This window comes from Neoarius graeffei, chromosome 5, assembly GCF_027579695.1.
Source record: "Neoarius graeffei isolate fNeoGra1 chromosome 5, fNeoGra1.pri, whole genome shotgun sequence".
Classification (NCBI taxonomy): domain Eukaryota; kingdom Metazoa; phylum Chordata; class Actinopteri; order Siluriformes; family Ariidae; genus Neoarius; species Neoarius graeffei.
Genome location: NC_083573.1, coordinates 12,858,929 through 12,879,570, shown reverse-complemented (window position 1 = coordinate 12,879,570; position 20,642 = coordinate 12,858,929). Strand labels below are relative to the sequence as shown.

Below are 20,642 nucleotides of genomic sequence, written 5' to 3'. Positions count from 1 at the left end.
AAATGCAGAAGTCATTTGTTACCACAGCGCTGTTGAATTCTCAATTCTGATTGGTTGATGAAAGTTCTCGAACAGCAGCCCTGAGAGTAGTGAATGCACCACATACAGTGTCTTGCAAAAGTATTCATCCCCCTTCGTGTTTGTCCTCTTTTGTCGCATTACAAGCTGGAATTAAAATGGATTTTGGGGGGTTAGCACCATTTGATTTACAGTACACAACATGCCTACCACTTTAAAGCTGCAAATTTGTTGTTTTATTGTGACACAAACAATAGTTAAGATGAAAAAGCAGAAATCTGGAGTGGGCATAGGTATTCACCCCTCAAGTCAATACTTTGTAGAGCCACCGTTTGCTGCAATTACATCTGCAAGTCTCTTGGGGTATGTCTCTATTAGCTTAGCACATCTAGCCACTGATATTTTTGCCCATTCCTCAAGGCAAAACTGCTTTAACTCCTTCAAGTTAGATGGGTTGCGTTGGTGTACAGCAATCTTCAAGTTGTCCCACAGATTCCCAATTGGATTGAGGTCTGGGTTTTGATTAGGCCATTCCAAGACATTTAAATGTTTCCCTTTAAACCACTCCAGTGTCGCTTTAGCAGTATGTTTTGGGCCATTGTCCTGCTGGAACGTGAAGCTTCATCCCAGTCTCAAACCTCTGGCTGACTCAAACAGGCTTTCTTCCAGAATTGCCCTGTATTTAGTGCCATCCATATTTCCTTCAGTCCTGACCAGCTTTCTTGTTCCTGCAGATGAAAAATATCCCCACAGCATGACGCTGCCACCACCATGCTTCACTGTAGGAATGGTGTTCTCAGGGTGTTGGATTTGTGCCACACATGGCATTTCCCCTGATGGCCAAAAAGATCAATTTTAGTCTCATCTGACCAGAGAATCTTCTTCCATGTTTTTGGGAGTCTGCCACATGCTGTTGGGCAAACTCCAAATGTGTTTTCTTAAGCAATTACTTTTTTTCTGGCCACTCTTCCATAAAGCCCTGCTCTGTAGAGTGTACAGCTTAAAGTGGTCCTATGGACAGATACTACCATCTCCGCTGTGGATCTTTGCAGCTCCATCAGTGTTATCTTTGGTGTCTTTGTTGCATCTCTGATTAATGCCCTCCTTGCCCGGTCTGTGAGTTTTGGTGGGCGGCCTTCTCTTGTCAGGTTTGTAGTAGTGGTGACACATTCTTTCCATTTTGTTATAATGGATTTAATGGTGCTTCGTGGGATATTCAAAGTTTGGGATCTTAATCAGTGTGACTTACAGTATGAAGTGAATTGGTCGGACCAGCTCTTATTTAGGGGTTTCATACGAAAGGGGATGAATACCTATGCACACTCCAGATTTCTGTTTTTTCATCTTAATTATTGTTTGTGTCACAATAAAACAATGATGTTCATCTTTAAAGTGGTAGGCATGTTATGTAAATCAAATAGTGCTGACCCTCCAAAAATCCATTTTCATTCCATCTTGTAATGCAACAAAACAGGACAAACACCAATGGGGATGAATACTTTTGCAAGACACTGTAAGTCAAATAGAAAGACTGTAATAAATGTGGCGTTATATTTAAAATGATTTTACTTGCTAGGATCTATTTTTTCCAGTATATTGACCTGTTGTTACACATCCTAGATGCTCTCATGGTAGTCTTTTAACACATGCCATTTTCTCCCCTATAGAGACTCTGCCATCTCCAGTAATAAAACGCCGCACAACAGCTCGATGGCACATATTGAAAGTGTGCTGCAGCAGCTGGATGAAGCTCAGGCTCGTATGGAAGAGCTTTTTCAGGAGAGGAAGATCAAACTGGAGCTCTTCCTCCAGCTGCGCATCTTTGAGAGGGATGCCATTGATGTGAGTTCATTCTCACCACTTGCTGCAAATCATATCGCCGTGTTTATTATTCGAGAAAGATAGCATGTTCACCAAAGTGCTATACAGAAAGGTCAAATAAATATGTAGAAAACAAACAGGAAGTAAAGATCATCGAATCTGGCCACAGTTTGAGAGGACGCAGTTGGGTTTTAAACGGAGAAGAGTCTAAAGACTTTAGTATACTCATATTGTGAAGGAATAATCCTCGTCCTGTATTATCACATTAATCACTGGTTTAATTGAACAACATGGCTTCCATCATTGTTGTTCAGCAGCTTATAAAATAGCACTTCATCCAGCACAGTGTATTTTGTATTTCATTTTAAAAATATATATCAAGCATTGATAGTTACATGGACGCACAGCTTAGCTGCGCTGCAAGACACTCAATTGAGTCATGAAATCACAAAATAATGTGTGTGCCGGATGTAGGATATTTTACGACGCCTTTAATTAGGCATATCAGGTGAACATTTAAATTTAAATCCAAATTGCTTGAAATGGCTCTCATTGAATTTAGAATTGAATGCAGAACAGTGTACTTTTTTACAGAATTAAAATGCATTTATCCGTTCTTGAGGTATTACAAATCAAAGATTGAAGAAACGGCTTAATTTTTAGAAAACCGCTGTAATATTCTGTCTGAGGATCACGTGGTCCAAAATGGGCCTCATTAACCAATGAGATCAAATGTTTTTTTCTTCATAACTTTATTTTTCAAGATATTTACACTGAATTTGGCAGGCACATAGACAGTTGCATACTGAATACAATGTTTGAAAAATTAGTAAAAACAAATTCTGCTAATTGGTATTTAATTAGTATTGAACATGCTAATTATGTAAAAAACATTAAATCGGTACACTCAATAAAAAAAGTCATAAAAGATTATTTCTAGTACCCTCTTTGTGCTCTGTAGGCCTTTGTATTTCTCAAAAGTAGGGCCTACTAGTGTTTATATGAAAGAATATAAATGATAATATGCACAGCTTTCAAGGCGAACCTCGAAAAAACTGTGTGATCCACATCCAATGAACAATTCACATGAATTGAATTGAAATTTCATTCCGACCACTAAGATCTCAATATTTTTCATCAAAACAACTCCAGTTCTATTCTAAAATAGTTATTTATTGACATGAATCAGTCTGATTTTGAAAAAATAAGTAGGTAAAGCTATGAAAACTCACTTCAAAGTCTCCCGTGAAGCATAGCATGAAAACTAGCAGACGGAAAAGTTTGCTGAATACTTCTTCAGAAACAGTGAGAGCGAGAGAACATCCCTATAAAAGTTACCTGATTGATATTCACGAGTAATCCAGTTGGAAACTGATCTGAAGAGACAGAACCTGACTGCTTTCTTGTGACTCAAAAAGAAAAGCACTGGCAGTTTCCCGATGTCCCGTGAGCAGAGAGTGTACTCTGTTGTACCAACTTCAACCTGCTGTTCCTCCCAAAGTACTGAACAGATCTTAACGAGATACATTTCTTTGGAAAGCAGAAATTATAAGCTTTTTAATGATAGAAAATATTCAAGAGTTAAGCAATGACAGATTTGGAAACACAGATGAGTGTCTGCATGGACAATTTTCACAGCACGGCCAAGTGAGCGTCTGATAAGCCTACTTTAATTTAAGGTAAAGTAAAATAAAGGTAAATGATGGATGTTAGCTGAAGTGAGTCTAGGAGATTTCAGTATCACCCACGACACCTGATCTGGTGTAACCTGATTCCCATTAAACGTGCTGCTTGTTCGTGGCTCAGTTAATGTCACCTAATACCCAGTGCGATCGTTTTCATAAGCGAGTTCATAGGCAGAGCGATTGCATCATCAACAAGGTCCTCTGGTAACAGATGTCACTTTTGAGTCATGAACAAGAAGGTGAAAGAGCTTTCCAGCAATGCCTGAAGCTTGAACATCTAAGACGGAATTCCTGAAGATCTGGGTGGGACGCGCCTGTCAGTGACAGCACCAGGGTGTGTGTGTGTGTGTGTGTGTGTGCGCATGTCCTGAAACGCTCCCTTTGCTCACATTCTTCCTGGCTTTTGCTCCTGTATCCAACCGCTGTTTTCAACAAAACATGCCAAGAAACAGAAGATGCAAAGATGTTTCTCCTCTTTCAAGGTGTGCGAGTTAATGCTTTTCAGGTGCCTCCAGGCAGAGCAGATTTGTGTGGTGGTGTGTGTTGTAATGCTGTGTTATAAATCTGTACCTGTCACATGTTACATGTTAACAACGGCACGATCGTTGCGCAAATTCATGACGTTTATGGTGATTTACTGAAGAAGCGTGTTTCGCATTTGACAATGGGACAGCTGGAGGAGTTTATCATGTTTAGTGTAGCTCCTTTTTTGTCTTTGCTCATATAGAAGTACTAGTACAGAAACTTGAAGAGTACTCGGGGGAACGAAAGTATTTTCATGAAATTGCAGTTTAATCATTACTGTTTTGTGTTACTAAAAACAAACAAACAAAAAAACCTGCTGATGAATTTTTTATAATTAATTTAACCCTTTAGTTTTTTCTCCACTGTTGACGTGCACCAGAAGTGGAAAATATTCAGAATGAATTTTTAAAAATTGCATGTTAAACCGACTTTGACCACTAGGGGGCACCGTTTGTTGTTAAAATGTCTGTTGTAATTATTACCGATTAGCCCATGAGCTAATAGCTAACCATGAAAGCAAAACAGGCAGCAACATTTCATCATTTTGTTTGTAAATATTAGCATGCTGCTTGGTTGATATAACAAAAAAGGTGGTCTAACATTCTAATTGCATGTTTGCTAGCTATTTATCAAATAAATAGACATGAGACTTGGCCAGGTGGCACGGTGGTGTAGTGGTTAGCGTTGTCACCTCACAGCAAGAAGGTCCGGGTTCGAGCCCCGTAGCCGGCGAGGGCCTTTCTGTGTGGAGTTTGCATGTTCTCCCCGTGTCCGCGTGGGTTTCCTCCGGGTGCTCCGGTTTCCCCCACAGTCCAAAGACATGCAGGTTAGGTTAACTGGTGACTCTAAATTGACCGTAGGTGTGAATGTGAGTGTGAATGGTTGTCTGTGTCTATGTGTCAGCCCTGTGATGACCTGGAGACTTGTCCAGGGTGTACCCCGCCTTTCGCCCGTAGTCAGCTGGGATAGGCTCCAGCTTGCCTGCGACCCTGTAGAACAGGATAAAGCGGCTAGAGATAATGAGATGAGATGAGACTTGGCCATTACAATGCTTTTTTTTTCCAGCTAAACCTGTATCTTGTGGTGTGGGGTCTTTGCAATCCAGACTAAACCATCATAGGTGCCCTAGTTTTATAATAATTTAAAAATGCTAACATTTTTAGTGTAGGAGGTGTTTCCTCTGTGTCTCATTCCAAGTGGGTGAGTGACAGCAAAGGATGTTTGGTCAAAGTAGAGGAGGTGTTGCCTGTATACCTGTCAATCAGATTGAAAGTGGTGTGGCCTCTTCTCTACCTGTCAAACTCAAGAAAGCATGGCCACTCTGTGAAAAATGAAGGAGGTGTGGCTTCTGTGGATGTCAAAGTGAAGGAGGCGTGGCCTTTGTCTCAGTCTGCCTTTGAATGAGGTGTAAATTCTGTGTCTTTGAAAGTGAAGGAGGCGTGGCTTCTGTGTCTGTTAGTCAAAGTAAAGTGGGTGTGGCTCCTGAGTCTTTCAAAGTAAAGTAGGCATGGCTTCTGTGTCTGAAAATCAAGGAGGTGTGGCCTTTGTGTGAGTCAAAAGGAAGGAGGTGTGGCCTCTGTGTGCGTGAAAATGATGGAGGTGTGGCTTCTATGTGATGGTCAAAATGAAGGTGTGGCCCCTATCCCACTTAGTCTTTGAAAGAGGCATGGCTTCAGTGTGTCAGTCAAAGTGAAGGAGGTGTGGTCTTTGTGTGAGTCAAAATAAAGGAGGTGTGAGTCAAAATAAAGTAGGTGTGGCCTCTATGTATGAGTCAAAATGAAGGAGGTGTGGCTTCTATGTATGAGTCAAAATGAAGGAGGTGTGGCCTCTATGTATGAGTCAAAATAAAGGAGGTGTGGCCTCTATGTAGGAGTCAAAGTGAAGGAAGAGTGGCCTACGTGTGATCATGAAAATGAAGTAGGTGTGGCCTTTATGTGTGAGTCAAAATAAAGGTGTGGCCTTTATGTGTGAGTCAAAATAAAGGAGGTGTGGCAGCTTAGTGGCCCTTGAAAAAGGCCCTTAACCCTCAACTGCTTAATTGTCTAAAATGAGATAAATGGAAGTCACTTTGAATAAAGGTGTCTTGCCTAATTCCATAAATGTAATAAGGAAGGAGGTGTGGCTTCTGTGTCTTTGAAAGTGAAGGAGGTGTGGCTTCAGTGTTTGGGTAATGCGTCTTTTGTACATTTGATCATGTCGTAAACATGGTACTGTCTCAGCAGGAGAGATGCACACCCCTAATTACCATCACTTCAGTTGAACAGCTTAATAGCTGTGTAGTGTCATGTTACACACACACACACACACACACACACACACACACACACACACACACACACACTTCTTTATAGAGAAGACTGGGAGACTGAAATTAGGATCATTATGCTCATTTTAGCCTTGCCCCGTGCGTGTGTGTTTATAGGTGATCTCGGACCTGGAGTCCTGGAGTGATGAGTTGTCTCAGCAGCTCGGGGAGTTTGACACTGAGGAGTTGACAGTGGCTGAGCAGAGGCTTCAGCAGCACGCAGAGAAAGCGCTCACTATGAACAACCTGACATTCCACGCCATCCACCAGGGCCAGGAGCTGCTGCAGTTTGTCACTGAAGTGCAGGCCTCAGGTGGGTCTGTGTGTTGTGTATACACACACACACACACACACACACACACACACACATACACACACACACTTTTGCCTTACTATCCTTGCAAGGGGGTGGTTCTCCACTATAGTTGCAAATTGGTGTCACCTCACTTAACAAGTATTCTGAGACCAGGCCTTTAAATAAAATCAGGGTGTCTGTGTTCATATGCCTTCCTATTGATTATAAAAATGAATTGATATTAAATTTTATCCACTCAAATATAATAGTGTTGGTAGAATTTTTCATTGGAAGTACCCAAGGGGGTCCAAAATGCGTGTCTCATACATCCCAGAAGGAAAATAAACCCTTGCTGAAAAATATTTATTGGTGTTATTATTTTGTGTCACCCATTTAAATATGATCAATATTGTCCATGCAGCATGAAGAAAAGCACATTTTGAAAATATTTCCAATACTAGTCAGAAATTTTCCCGCCAAGAAATTGATTTTTGGTGTCCCAAGTAATTAAGTCAGTACACTAACAGTACTAACTAGAGACACCTGGGGAAAATGGACAGAACTATTCTAATGAGATGACTGCAGTGCATTGTGGGAATCCCACAAGTTCAAGGGAGGGAAACATTGAATTTCATATTGTGGTAGTTTTCCAGCATTGTTCAGGTTTGTATGGCAATTTTTAACCGAATTTATAATAGCAGTTAATACACTAACACTTCTAGAATGATGTAGGCCCAGCTTTGTCATGAAAACATGTTTGTGCCATGTGAGTTAGAAGACCTTTCAACTAGACTAGAATGCACAGGCATCATATACACATCTGCACCCTGGTGACCAGATGATGAACTATTTGTCCATACACTAACAGTCCATACACTAACACCGGGATCCAGTGGTAGCGCGCTGGACCTCAGATCGCCAGGTCCCGGGTTCGAATCCGGACAAGACCTGAGTCTGGGGTGTGTTTCACACATTGATCATTTCATTATCCCAGGAAGCTCCTTGGCCTAAATTAGCCTATCTGTGCAAAAAACGGGCCTTAAACACCAATCATCCATCCGTTACTCCAGATGATCCACCACTGGTAGTAGGCCTAGAGTCCTCTGGCGCGAGTCAACTTTCCCCTCCACATGATGCTACTGATGCTTCAGTTGGACGTTGGTGTGTTGTCCGTTACAGCGGGAAGTTGTATCCAGGTATAGTTGATGAAGTTGATGTTGAGGTGCAATGCATGAAAAAGGCTGGCCTCAATAGATGGTATTGGCCTGCATATGAAGATATTGTTCATTATGATGTAGTAAAGGACTTCATCTCCTTCATGCCAGAAGTTGTCCCCGTCACCAGAAATTCCAAGAACTCTAGGCACATGATGATTCCTACATCTACATGGACCCAACTAGTAAAAAATCACCCAGATTTGGTGTAGTGATTTGGGACATTTATCCAGCACCTGGTGTAGTCATGAATTTGGACATTGTTTGGATTGACTAAAATGTCAAAAGCACGGGCAAATTTAGAAAAGTGAGGAAATGTTAATTAGGCTACTTTATAATTGGTGTCATGAAATGTTGCCTTAGGTTCTTATATGTTTTGTTCCTAATTTTGTTAACACATGGTTAATGTTGTTGCCATTTTTGAGGTTCAAAAATTAAATCTATTACTGTTCTGCTCAAATAATCAACTTCGTTGTCTTATTTTTGAACATGTCAGTACACAAACATGCTGTCAGTACACAAACGCTGCACCCTTTTAATACATATATTTATTGTTCTATTGTGATAAATATACATTTTCAAATAGAATTATTTATAATAAGGCCCAGATTTGTAATTGGGGTCAATTACATTTTGATTTTGGTCAGAGATTATGGATTTATTAGGCCTGTTTGTGTACTGACAGAGACAAGGGCAACCTTGACCTTGAAATGACCTTGACCTTTGACCTTGAATTTTGCCATATCGAGCAATAAGAAAATACTTTGATAAAACTCCGAAATTGGCTACCAGAATTCTGCCTTATGAACTTATCAGTTTGCTCAAGGTCCATATCCCAATTTGCAACTATAGTGGAGAACCACCCAAGGACATCCCACCTAAACCTAACCTTAACGTGACTAACCACAAGGAAACCTTTTGGCTCTTTAAAAGTAAATTCCATTAGGTATGGACTAGGTACAGTCCATTTAGTGCCTTTATTGTGTGTGTATGTGTGTGTGAGGATGAGAGTGAGGGTTAACCCAGTTGGCTTAAGAGGGGGTGGAGCAGCTAACACTAATGCTATACCCCAAAGCCAGCTCACACAGCGGGAGCAGACTAACACGCACCATTGTAATCCTCTAGAAATCACTAGACATTCTGCTCTGGCTGCTTCCCTCCCTCACACACACACACACACACACACACACACACACACACACACACACACACACACACACACACACACACACACACACACACACACAATCTGTACAGGACACATTGACAACTGAATTGGAGCAAAACCCATTTTTATCAGATACCTGGGTGGTGCACGCACACACACACACACACACACACACACACACACACACACATACATACATATATATAAAATAGAAGTGCAATGATGGAATCACCTCCAAGTTTCAGCCCAATGCAGTTCTGGGTAGCAGGAGTGAAATGTGAGTACAAGTGTGTGTGTGTGTGTGTGTGTGTGTGTGTGTGTGTGTGTGTGTGTGTGTAGCTTTGCAGGATCACATCTTGTCCTTTGGCATTTGTCAGATGTTCCCCTCTCTCTCTCTCTCTCTCTCTCTTTCTAGGTATTGAGTTGTTGTGTGATCGGGATGTGGACATGGCCACACGTGTTCAGGACCTGCTGGACTTCCTGCATGAGAAGCAGCAGGAGCTGGACGCGGCGGCTGAACAACACCGCCGTCACCTGGAGCAGTGTGTCCAGCTGCGCCACCTACAGGCTGAGGTCAAACAGGTAACACACACATTCTTCAGACAAAAAGATGCATATCGGCAGAGCAATTAGAGAGCATAACATTTGAGAAGAGTACAGTGTGTACAAGTCATTACTTTTAGCAGCTTCTGCCTCTAGACCTTTGCAGAATTATTTCAAAAAACCAGTTTAGTGTAACGTGTTAAACGTGTTTTGAGATCAATAGAGAAATTTTGTCATCGGTATCAACATGAATTTTAAGCAGCTAAAACATTATTGATAATTGATTTAAACTCCATTCGTTTTGTCTATAAAATTATCCAAAGTTTAAGCATCCATTAAAAATGTGTGTGCTTTTTAAAAAATATATACTCAACAACTGTTTTATTATTGACACCGGTGCACCTAATCATTCATGCAAGCCTTGTTATCTAATCAGCCAATCATGTGGCAGCATGGTTTGAGCTGAAAGAAAGGCTATAGTAACTCAAATAATCACTCTTGACAAATGTGGTGACCCGAAAGGCATCTCAGAATGCATAACACATTAAACCATGAGGCACTTGAACCACAACGGAAGAAGACAACGTGAAGGTCCACGCCTTTGAGCCAAAAATTTAAATCTGACACTACAGTGTGCACAGGCTCACCAAAATATTGCCAGGATGTTAAACATTCCACGGGGTCACACCCAAGTACTTAATTTCCTGCCTGGGTTCAGTCCCTTTTAGTTGTGGAAGAAATGTGTGTGTGTGTGTGTGTTGCAGGTCCTGGGATGGATCCGTAATGGTGAATCCATGTTGAACGCCGGCTTGATCACGGCCAGTTCTCTGCAGGAGGCTGAGCAGCTACAGAGGGAACACGAGCAGTTCCAGCATGCCATTGAGGTGCTACACACACACACACACACACACACACTCTCTCTCTCTCTCTCTCTCTCTCTCTCTCTCTCTCTCTCTCTAATAATAATAATAATAATAATAAATACCCTTTTTTTGGACACACACACACACACACACACACACACACTCTCTCTCTCTCTCTCTCTCTCTCTCTCTAATAATAATAATAATAAAAAATACCCTTTTTTTGGACACACACACACTCTCTCTCTCTCTCTCTCTCTCTCTCTAATAATAATAATAATAATAATAATAATAAATACCCTTTTTTTGGACACACACACACTCTCTCTCTCTCTCTCTCTCTCTCTCTCTAATAATAATAATAATAATAATAATAATAAAAAATACCCTTTTTTTGGACACACACACACTCTCTCTCTCTCTCTCTCTCTCTCTCTCTCTCTCTCTCTCTCTCTCTAATAATAATAATAATAATAATAATAAAAAATACCCTTTTTTTGGAACTAAAATGTTCCAAAAATGAGTTTGCAGTTTTTTTAATGTAATAATAATAATAGTTATTCCACGAAATTGAGTCATACATGAGCTGATACCCTTTCCTCATCTGGCTTGTAGAAGACACACCAGAGTGCACTGCAGGTGCAGCAGAAGGCTGAGGCCATGCTACAGGCGGCTCATTATGATGCCGAGACCATCCGTGAGTGTGCTGAGAAGGTGGCATCTCACTGGCAGCAACTCATGCTCAAGATGGAGGACCGACTCAAACTGGTCAACGCCTCAGTGGCTTTCTACAAAACTTCAGAGCAGGTGAGGGGACAAGTGAAAACAAGACTGCATACACAAAGTCAAAGTCCCTCTCACGCCAGAATCTGGTCTTCCCAGGCAGTCTCCTGTCCCAGTACTAACCAACTCTTTAAGGCATATGGGTGTGACGCCGATCTCCGTTTCGCTAGCCCTCGGCATCTCGTCTATACAGCTAGGGTTACAGTGAGGGGCTAGTCCATGGTAACCGCAAAAGTTTGACTTCCCCACTCACATCTGTATTGCAGCATGCCTTGCCAGACAGTAGTAGGTACCATTTTTATGATGACCTTTGGTATGACCCGACCATGAGTAGAACTCCCAGTCGAGAGGCGGACACGCGAACCACGAGGCCAACTTGCAGTGAAAGGCTGCATGCTGCACATTTCTACAAACCATTCTATAAATGAAGAAGCGATGGTGCAAAGTTGGGACAAAACTTCAGGGGGCCAAGTTAAGCAGGTTCGGGGAAGAAGAGAATGAGGGAAAGGGGATAGTGTCATGACACAAGTACACACAAATACAAACCATTTGGTTTAGTGCTAAAAAGAGGTGGGAGTGAGTAAGAGGACCAAGCAGAATTAGGAGAAGTTAGAATACATGTTTTGGCAAACCTTTCTAGCAAGTAAGGAAACAAGGGAACAATCTTAGGAGTCATACTACTGTAAAATTCAGTAATCAAGCTCAGGGACACGGGCAGGAAGGAATGAAGAAGCCAAGTTGGAATGCAGAAATTTCTGTTGAAGTTTCTTTAAAACTTCCAGCATTTAAAGTAATACAGACACTGAAATAAATTCACTCTTCCCTATAACTCCATGAAAAATAAAGATGGTTATGATAATGTTCGGCAGCACGGTGGTGTAGTGGTTAGCGCTGTCGCCTCACAGCAAGAAGGTCCTGGGTTCGAGCCCCGGGGCCGGCGAGGGCCTTTCTGTGTGGAGTTTGCATGTTCTCCCCGTGTCCGCGTGGGTTTCCTCCGGGTGCTCCGGTTTCCCCCACAGTCCAAAGACATGCAGGTTAGGTTAACTGGTGACTCTAAATTGACCGTAGGTGTGGATGTGAGTGTGAACGGTTGTCTGTGTCTATGTGTCAGCCCTGTGATGACCTGGCGACTTGTCCAGGGTGTACCCCGCCTTTCGCCCGTAGTCAGCTGGGATAGGCTCCAGCTTGCCTGCGACCCTGTAGAAGGATAAAGCGGTTAGAGATAATGAGATGAGATGATAATGTTCACCCACAATGCGATTGCAAATAATAAGCCTTTGATAATAAAAAAGGGAAAAAAAACCCACCAAAACGGCATGATTGAGCAGACGGGAACTGCGGTGCCTTGTTGTGTTGTAGATCGGGGAATCTCCAGAAACCGGAAATGCACGAAGAGCATCTGAAGCCAGGACTTTTAAACATCATTTTCCATCACTACCAAAGGAATACAGACAATCCCAGTCATATAACATAGCAGTTTATTGAGAAATATTATGGTATTAATGCAGTATTCCTTTGTGGTACTTTAAATTAATACTGACACCTAAATAAATTCACTCTTCTCTCTAACTCTGAAAATGAAGCAATCTGACAGACAGATGGCACACTCTATTGTACACATACTCCATTACTCCATCTATCCATTATCCATAACCGCTTATCCTGTGCAGGGTCGCAGGCAAGCTGGAGCCTATCCCAGCTGGCTATGGGCGAGAGGTGGGGTACACCCTGGACAAATTGCCAAATCATCGCAGGGCTGACACAAAGAGACAAACAACCATTCACACTCACATTCACACCTACGGTCAATTTAGAGTCACCAGTTAACCTAACCTGCATGTCTTTGGACTGTGGGGGAAACCGGAGCACCCGGAGGAAACCCACACAGGCATGGGGAGAACATGCAAACTCCACACAGAAAAGCCCCCTGTCGGCCACTGGGCTCGAACCCAGAACCTTCTTGCTGTGAGGCGATAGTGCTAATTACTACATCACCATGCTCCCGCCATTACTCCAGAGTGTTGAAAATGCTTGAAAACAATGACAAACACAGCTTGAGCAGTGGGTAGGTACTCTTAGGTAGCTGGGAAATTATTTTATTGTAGCCTTCAGGTAATAAAATAAGTAGAGTAGATCTACACGAGCACTGTTTTGGTACACTTGCTGCAGTCTAGTGACTACTTTTGACTGCAGTTGCTGACACTAAGCGACATATCTCTGTGCCACACTGTGCTTTTGGGGAGTCCGTATTCGGTAGGCAATTGTCGATTTGGAACAAAAACAATTTTATCTTGGCCTGAGTTATAATTTATTGACAGGAATTACTAATATACTAACAGTTATGTCAGTAAAAGATTCTAACAACAGCTGGTATTGGTAATTATTAACGTTAACAAAAACAGGTGGGCTGTTACAATCATCCCTCCACCATGTTCACTTGTCAGCTTCCCGAGATCTGAGTGGCAGCAACTCCCCTCATTTAGGCACTTTCACTTTCAGCACTGGAGCCAGCAGAAGCGGGTGACGCGTTGCGCCATATGCATTGTGTGCAGTGAGCATGCAGCAGCCAGGAATTTGTGAAGGTTAACCTCCAAAACTAAGTTGCTCATAAAACTACAACCTTTTCTGGTTCTAACAGTACCAGTTAGGACCATGTAGACCCTTTCTATTTTGTGCTACAACATTAGGTAGAGGTGGTGATGGTGGTGGTGGTGGTGGTGGGGGGTCAGTATGCAATTACCATTATTGAGTTTCTTTTCTTTTTACGTATCTCTGCAACCTTAAATTTTTTTTTTCAAAATTCCAAAAGCTATGTTCTTCTTCGGATGTCCTTTAAGGTGAATTGAACCTGTTTGAAATTTTAAGGAAAAGTCCCTATCTCACTGTGGTTGTCAGTGTGACGGTCCTGGTAGGGCTCTATCCTGAGCCCTATAGTATATTCTCCTTCTCCTTCTCTGCCTCCTCCTCTCCAACGTCCTCTTCCCCAATCATACAAGACCACCCACATGCTTTTAGCCAAGTTCTGTCAGTGCGCCTTCTTGACAAGAGTTCCCCAATCTACGTCATTTCCGGTTTGGGCCATTCTCAGCGGAAGGGAAGGGAATTCCAGGCATCGTTTCGTAGTGAGAGGTTTAAAGGTTTTATTTTGTTGAGTTTTCATCTCCACACATTGTGTTTACATCAAAAATTGAAAGTTTGTGTTAAAATCTATAAAATGACACAGAGGAGACCTATTCCTGTCAGTATCACTTTAAGGGAACAAGGAAACAAGGGCGCAGTCAGGTGCAATCTTCAGAGCCATACTAGGGTAAAAGTTCAAGTTCAAAGTTTATTGTCATATGTGCAAAGTACGATGAAATTCTTACTTGAATGCTCCACAGACAAGACAATTAGTGTTGGAGCAAAAAATGTGAGGGGCCAAGTGAACATGTGAACAAGACAACAAGGATGCAGTCTTAGGGGTTTTACTACTACACCATTCAGCAAGCAAGCAGCTACGAAATGAGGGAACAAGGGAACAAAGGTGCAATCTTAGGTGCCATAACATTAAAACATTCACCAACCAAGCAAGGGAACAAGGGGATAAGTAAATGAAGATACAAAGGAGCAGTCTGAGGAAACAGTCTGAGGATACTACTACATCTTTTGCCAAGCAATCAAGGGCAAAAGGGAATGAGGACACAAGGACAAGGGAATGAGGGAACAAGGGTGCAGTCTTAGAACTCATACCACTACAAGATTCACCAAGAACACAAGGGAACAAGTGAAAAGGGATCATGGTTCCTAGTCTTCAGTCATACTATTACAATGTTCATCAAGAAAGCAAGGGGACAAGAAAGGAAGTGTGCAGTCTTAGGGTGTATTATTGGTGATTAGTACCGCCCCAGAGTACACCACAAGCTGGCCTAGTGGTTAGCGTGTCCGCCTCTCGACTGGGAGACCGTGAGTTCTACTTACGGTCCGATCATACTAAAGACCATCATGAAAATGGTACCTATCTGGCAAGGCACATCACAATAGAGATGCGAGTAGGGCAGTCAAACTCTCACGGTTACCACAGGACTAGCCCCCCACTGTAATCCTAGCTGTATAGGCGAGAGGCCGAGGGCTATGGAAACGGAGATCGGCGCCGCATCCATGCACCTCAAAAGGGCTGGTTAGTGCTGGGATAGGAGACTGCCTGGGAAGACCAGATCCTGGTGTGGAAGGGACTTTGACTGCACCAGAGTACTGGGATAGGAGACTGCCTGGGAAGACCAGATCCTGGTGTGGAAGATCAAGTCAAGTCAAGTTTATTTGTATAGCGCTTTTAACAATAAACATTGTCGCAAAGCGGCTTTACAGAATTTTAACGACTTAAAACATGAGCTAATTTTATCCCTAATCTATCCCCAATGAGCAAGCCTGTGGCGACGGTGGCAAGGAAAAACTCCCTCAGACGACATGAGGAAGAAACCTCAAGAGGAACCAGACTCAAAAGGGAACCCATCCTCATTTGGGCAACAACAGACAGCCTGACTATAATATTAACAGTTTTAACATGAGGACAGTTTCGTTGATGTTATAGCGCTTCATTGATGGAAACTTGAGTGCAAAACTGTTCATGATAACTGCAGTCCTAAAGTTAGCAAGACAACTGTAGTCCTCAGCCATAAAAGCATTACTGTAAGAGTCCAGAGCATCCTCCAGGTATAACCCTCAACTATCCTTATGGGGCCGTCCTTCACAGGAGCAATGCGATAAAACTCCGACCAGACACAGGGCACCAGGATGGACCAAGCAGGCCCGAGGGGCAGAAGAGGCCAGCATCTCAATCCCAGGACCAACATGTAACTCAGAGGGACAGATTGGGGGGGGGAGAGAGAGAGAAAGAAAACACATGTTAGGTATGCCCTAAAAATGACAAGTATTAAGTCTGTGTGGTAGGCTCACAGAGACGAGAGTCTTTACATCAGGCATAACACACAACAATGGCATGTTAATATGGTAAAAAATATATCATGACCTGCTCTGGCTGGATGCTTGATTGGGTGATGGGAGCACACTCCTCAGCAATGATGAGATGCAGATGGGACCCTTAGGGCTGGCCAAGACAATTCAGTTACATTTCACCGGGTCTGGGACATGCGACAGAAGTCTGACGGCCGATTCCCTGCAGGCTACGATAGCCAGTCGAGGTCTCCACCCTCTCCACCAAAAGATTTCCTGTTGACTCCATGTAACTCAGAGGGACAGATTTGGGGTGGGGGGGGGAGAAGAAAACGCAGGTTGTTAGGTATGCCCAGTGTCACCTGAATAAGTAGGAGCAGTGTACATATTGCACCGAGTACAAGCAGGGACTCCGGCAACTAACTATGACAGCATAACTAAAAGGAGAGAGCCAGAAGGTAACACAGGCATGAGGGAGCCCCGGGACATAAAGCAGCCAGCCACTACACCGTCAACAAACTTGAGTGAGCAAGCGAGTGGGGACTGACAGCATCCATACATCCCAGTTTACCAAAACACTCTATGTCTGAGGACCCTCGAGATCTACACCTTTACCTCATAAACACCATTAACAAAAGGCTTGACTAAACAGATATGTTTTCAGCCTAGACTTAAATGCTGAGACTGAGTCTGATTCCCGAACATTACTTGGAAGGCTGTTCCATAACTGTGGGGCTTTGTAAGAAAAGGCTCTGCCCCCTGATGTAGCCTTCACTATACGAGGTACCAGCAGATAGCCTGCACCTTTGACTGCAAAAGAGTGCAGTCTTAGAACTCATACCGCTACAAGATTCACCAAGAAAGTTTGTGTTGCATGGTAGCTGGTGAGTAAAATTGCATTGTGATGATGTAAATGCACTCAGGACCAGAACATAAAGCACAGTGTGGGGGAGTGGGAAGTGGGGACAGTCACTCTCGGAAGCAGTACGAGGCAATCAGTCCCAGTGTGAGTATACCATTACTATTACAACATTCACCAAGCAGGCAAGGGGGTAAGGGAATGAGGGTACAAGTGTGAAGGCTTAGGAGTCATGCTACTACAACAGTCACTAAACAAGCAAAGGGGACATGTTTGAAGTATTAGGATCCATATAGTACAGCATTCACTAAGCAAGTACAGGACAAAGTAATGAGGAAAGAAGGCGACAAGGGATTGCGAGAACAATGGTGTCAAGTCTTCAGAGCCAGTGTTCATCAAACAAGCAACATCACAAAGGAATGAGGGAACAAGGGTGCCAAGTGAGGATGCACATGTCTCTAAAACCTCTGAAATGGTGAGGAACTGAGGGTACTGTGTTAGGAGGTGTGCTACAACAAAACCTCACCAAGCAAATAATTGAATAGGATGCCATTTTGGACACACACATCTGCAAAACCTCCGAGGAAATAAGGGAGGGAATCTCAAGATCAGTTTGGAATATACAGTGGTGCTTGAAAGTTTGTGAACCCTTTAGAATTTTCTATATTTCTGCATAAATATGACCTAAAACATCATCAGATTTTCACACAAGTCCTAAAAGTAGATAAAGAGAACCCAGTTAGACAAATGAGACAAAAATATTATACTTGGTCATTTATTTATTGAGGAAAATGATCCAATATTACATATCTGTGAGTGGCAAAAGTATGTGAACCTCTAGGATTAGCAGTTAATTTGAAGGTGAAATTAGAGTCGGGTGTTTTCAATCAATGGGATGACAGTCAGGTGTGAGTGGGCACCCTGTTTTATTTAAAGAACAGGGATCTATCAAAGTCTGATCTTCACAACACATGTTTGTGGAAGTGTATCATGGCACGAACAAAGGAGATTTCTGAGGACCTCAGAAAAAGTATTGTTGATGCTCATCAGGCTGGAAAAGCTTACAAAACCATCTCTAAAGAGTTTGGACTCCACCAATCCACAGTCAGACAGATTGTGTACAAATGGAGGAAATTCAAGACCATTGTTACCCTCCCCAGGAGTGGTCGACCAACAAAGATCACTCCAAGAGCAAGGCGTGTAATAGTCAGTAAGGTCACAAAGGACCCCAGGGTAACTTCTAAGCAACTGAAGGCCTTTCTCACATTGGCTAATGTTAATGTTCATGAGTCCACCATCAGGAGAACACTGAACAACAATGGTGTGCATGGCAGGGTTGCAAGGAGAAAGCCACTGCTCTCCAAAAAGAACATTGCTGCTCATCTGCAGTTTGCTAAAGGTCATGTGGACAAGTCAGAAGGCTATTGGAAAAATGTTTTGTGGACAGATGAGACCAAAATGGAAATTTTGGTTTAAATGAGAAGCATTATGTTTGGAGGAAGGAAAACACTGCATTCCAGCATAAGAACCTTATCCCATCTGTGAAACATGGTGGTGGTAGTGTCATGGTTTGGGCCTGTTTTGCTGCATCTGGGCCAGGACGGCTTGCCATCATTGATGGAACAATGAATTCTGAATTATACCAGTGAATTCTAACGGAAAATGTTAGGACATCTGTCCATGAACTGAATCTCAAGAGAAGGTGGCTCATGCAGCAAGACAACGACCCTAAGCACACAAGTTGTTCTACCAAAGAATGGTTAAAGAAGAATAAGGTTAATGTTTTGGAATGGCCAAGTCAAAGTCCTGACCTTAATCCAATCGAAATGTTGTGGAAGGACCTGAAGCGAGCAGTTCATGTGAGGAAACCCACCAACATCCCAGAGTTGAAGCTGTTCTGTACGGAGGAATGGGCTAAAATTCCTCCAAGCCGGTGTGCAGGACTGATCAACAGTTACCGGAAATGTTTAGTTGCAGTTATTGCTGCACAAGGGGGTCACACCAGATACTGAAAGCAAAGGTTCACATACTTTTGCCACTCACAGATATGTAATCTTGGATCATTTTCCTCAATAAATAAATGACCAAGTATAATATTTTTGTCTCATTTGTTTAACTGGGTTCTCTTTATCTACTTTTAGGACTTGTGTGAAAATCTGATGATGTTTTAGGTCATATTTATGCAGAAATATAGAAAATTCTAAAGGGTTCACAAACTTTCAAGCACCACTGTACATATATATGTGCGTGTGTGTGTGTGTGTGTGTGTGTGTTTAGGTTTGCAGTGTATTAGAGAGTCTGGAGCAGGAGTACAAGCGTGAGGAGGACTGGTGCGGAGGATCCGATAAGCTTGGGCCGAACTCTGAGTCGGATCACGTGACCCCGATGATCAGCAAACACCTGGAGCAGAAGGAGGCCTTCCTCAAGGTGCAGTTAGACGAACAGACACACACATTAAAGTTGTAGATGGTTGTAATTTTAGACCATAGTTAGCTGTCTATCAAAGATAGTTAGTCAGTTTCCTCAGGAATATTAGTTAGCGAGGTTAACTGCTATATTAGCAGGGCTTTCCCCAAAGTGTGGATGCGCAGTGCTCCACTGCTCTATGTGACATCAGCGCCACGCTGCCACTTGCACACCAAAAAAAAAAAATCAATACCATAAATTGAACAATGCAGAGTACTTTTGGCCCTTTTCCACTACCCTTTTTCAGCTCACTTCAGCTCGCTTCAGCTCACTTCAGCCCGACACGGCTCGCGTTTCGACTACCAAAAACCAGCACGACTCAGCTCGCTTCAGCCCTGCTTAGCCCCTAAAACTCGCACGGTTTTGGAGTGGGGCTGAAGCGAGCCGAGCCGTGCCGAGTGAGGCTGGGGGCGTGAGCAGACACTCCCCTGTGCACTGATTGGTGAGGAGGAGTGTCCTCACATGCCCACACACGCCCCGCGAGCACGCTGGGATCTGTAAACACCCCAAACCCGGAAGAAGAAGAATTACGAATTACGAGAATTTCTGAAGCCTTATGCGCCTCGCCTCATCTATACGCTCTTGCCAGTATCTGTCCGCGTTGTCGGTGACAACAAGCCATAGCACCAAGACCAGCAACACTAACGACTCCATGTCCTCCATGTTTATTGTTTACTATTCGGGTCATGAGACTACCGCTTAAAAGCTCACTGAATCAGTGACATACAGAGCATCGTGGACGAGTTCGCGGAGCGCAAGGCTCGTCGTATGCCCTTCAAATAATGCGCGCAGTAGGCTATTGATGTTTTATTATGAGCCATGTACAGTATGTCACCTAATGTTTTTTTGTTTCTGAGTTACATGTTCGTTTGAAGGACTTAATGTACAAAATAACATAGTTGCACCCCGTAGTGTTGAAATTGGTAAACACAGTGCATTCAGTGAGGTTTGCACCGCCCTCCTTTTATTTCTGACTCTTCCTGTCACCGTTGCAACCTCTGAGCGCTCATTCGTATGCCCTTCAAATAATGCGCGCAGTAGGCTATTGATGTTTTATTATGAGCCATGTACAGTATGTCACCTAATATTTTTTTGTTTCTGAGTTACATGTTCGTTTGAAGGACTTAATGTACAAAATAACATAGTTGCACCCCGTAGTGTTGAAATT

The 20,642-nt window shown here is 42.8% G+C and overlaps 1 protein-coding gene across 5 annotated transcripts in view; it reads left to right on the top strand.

The window, feature by feature from the left end:
- LOC132886516 (triple functional domain protein-like) overlaps positions 1-20,642 on the top strand; it is a 340,453-nt gene that overhangs the window by 187,780 nt on the left and 132,031 nt on the right. For all 5 annotated transcript variants that reach the window (XR_009654705.1, XM_060921223.1, XM_060921224.1 and 2 more), the window contains 6 exons: positions 1,686-1,860; positions 6,472-6,667; positions 9,447-9,613; positions 10,339-10,458; positions 11,053-11,244; positions 19,286-19,435. Coding sequence is in view for 4 of the 5 variants with exons in the window: in XM_060921223.1 (XP_060777206.1) it covers positions 1,686-1,860; positions 6,472-6,667; positions 9,447-9,613; positions 10,339-10,458; positions 11,053-11,244; positions 19,286-19,435 (1,000 nt within the window). In the remaining variant the exon portion in view is untranslated. The remainder of the gene's footprint in view (positions 1-1,685; positions 1,861-6,471; positions 6,668-9,446; positions 9,614-10,338; positions 10,459-11,052; positions 11,245-19,285; positions 19,436-20,642) is intronic.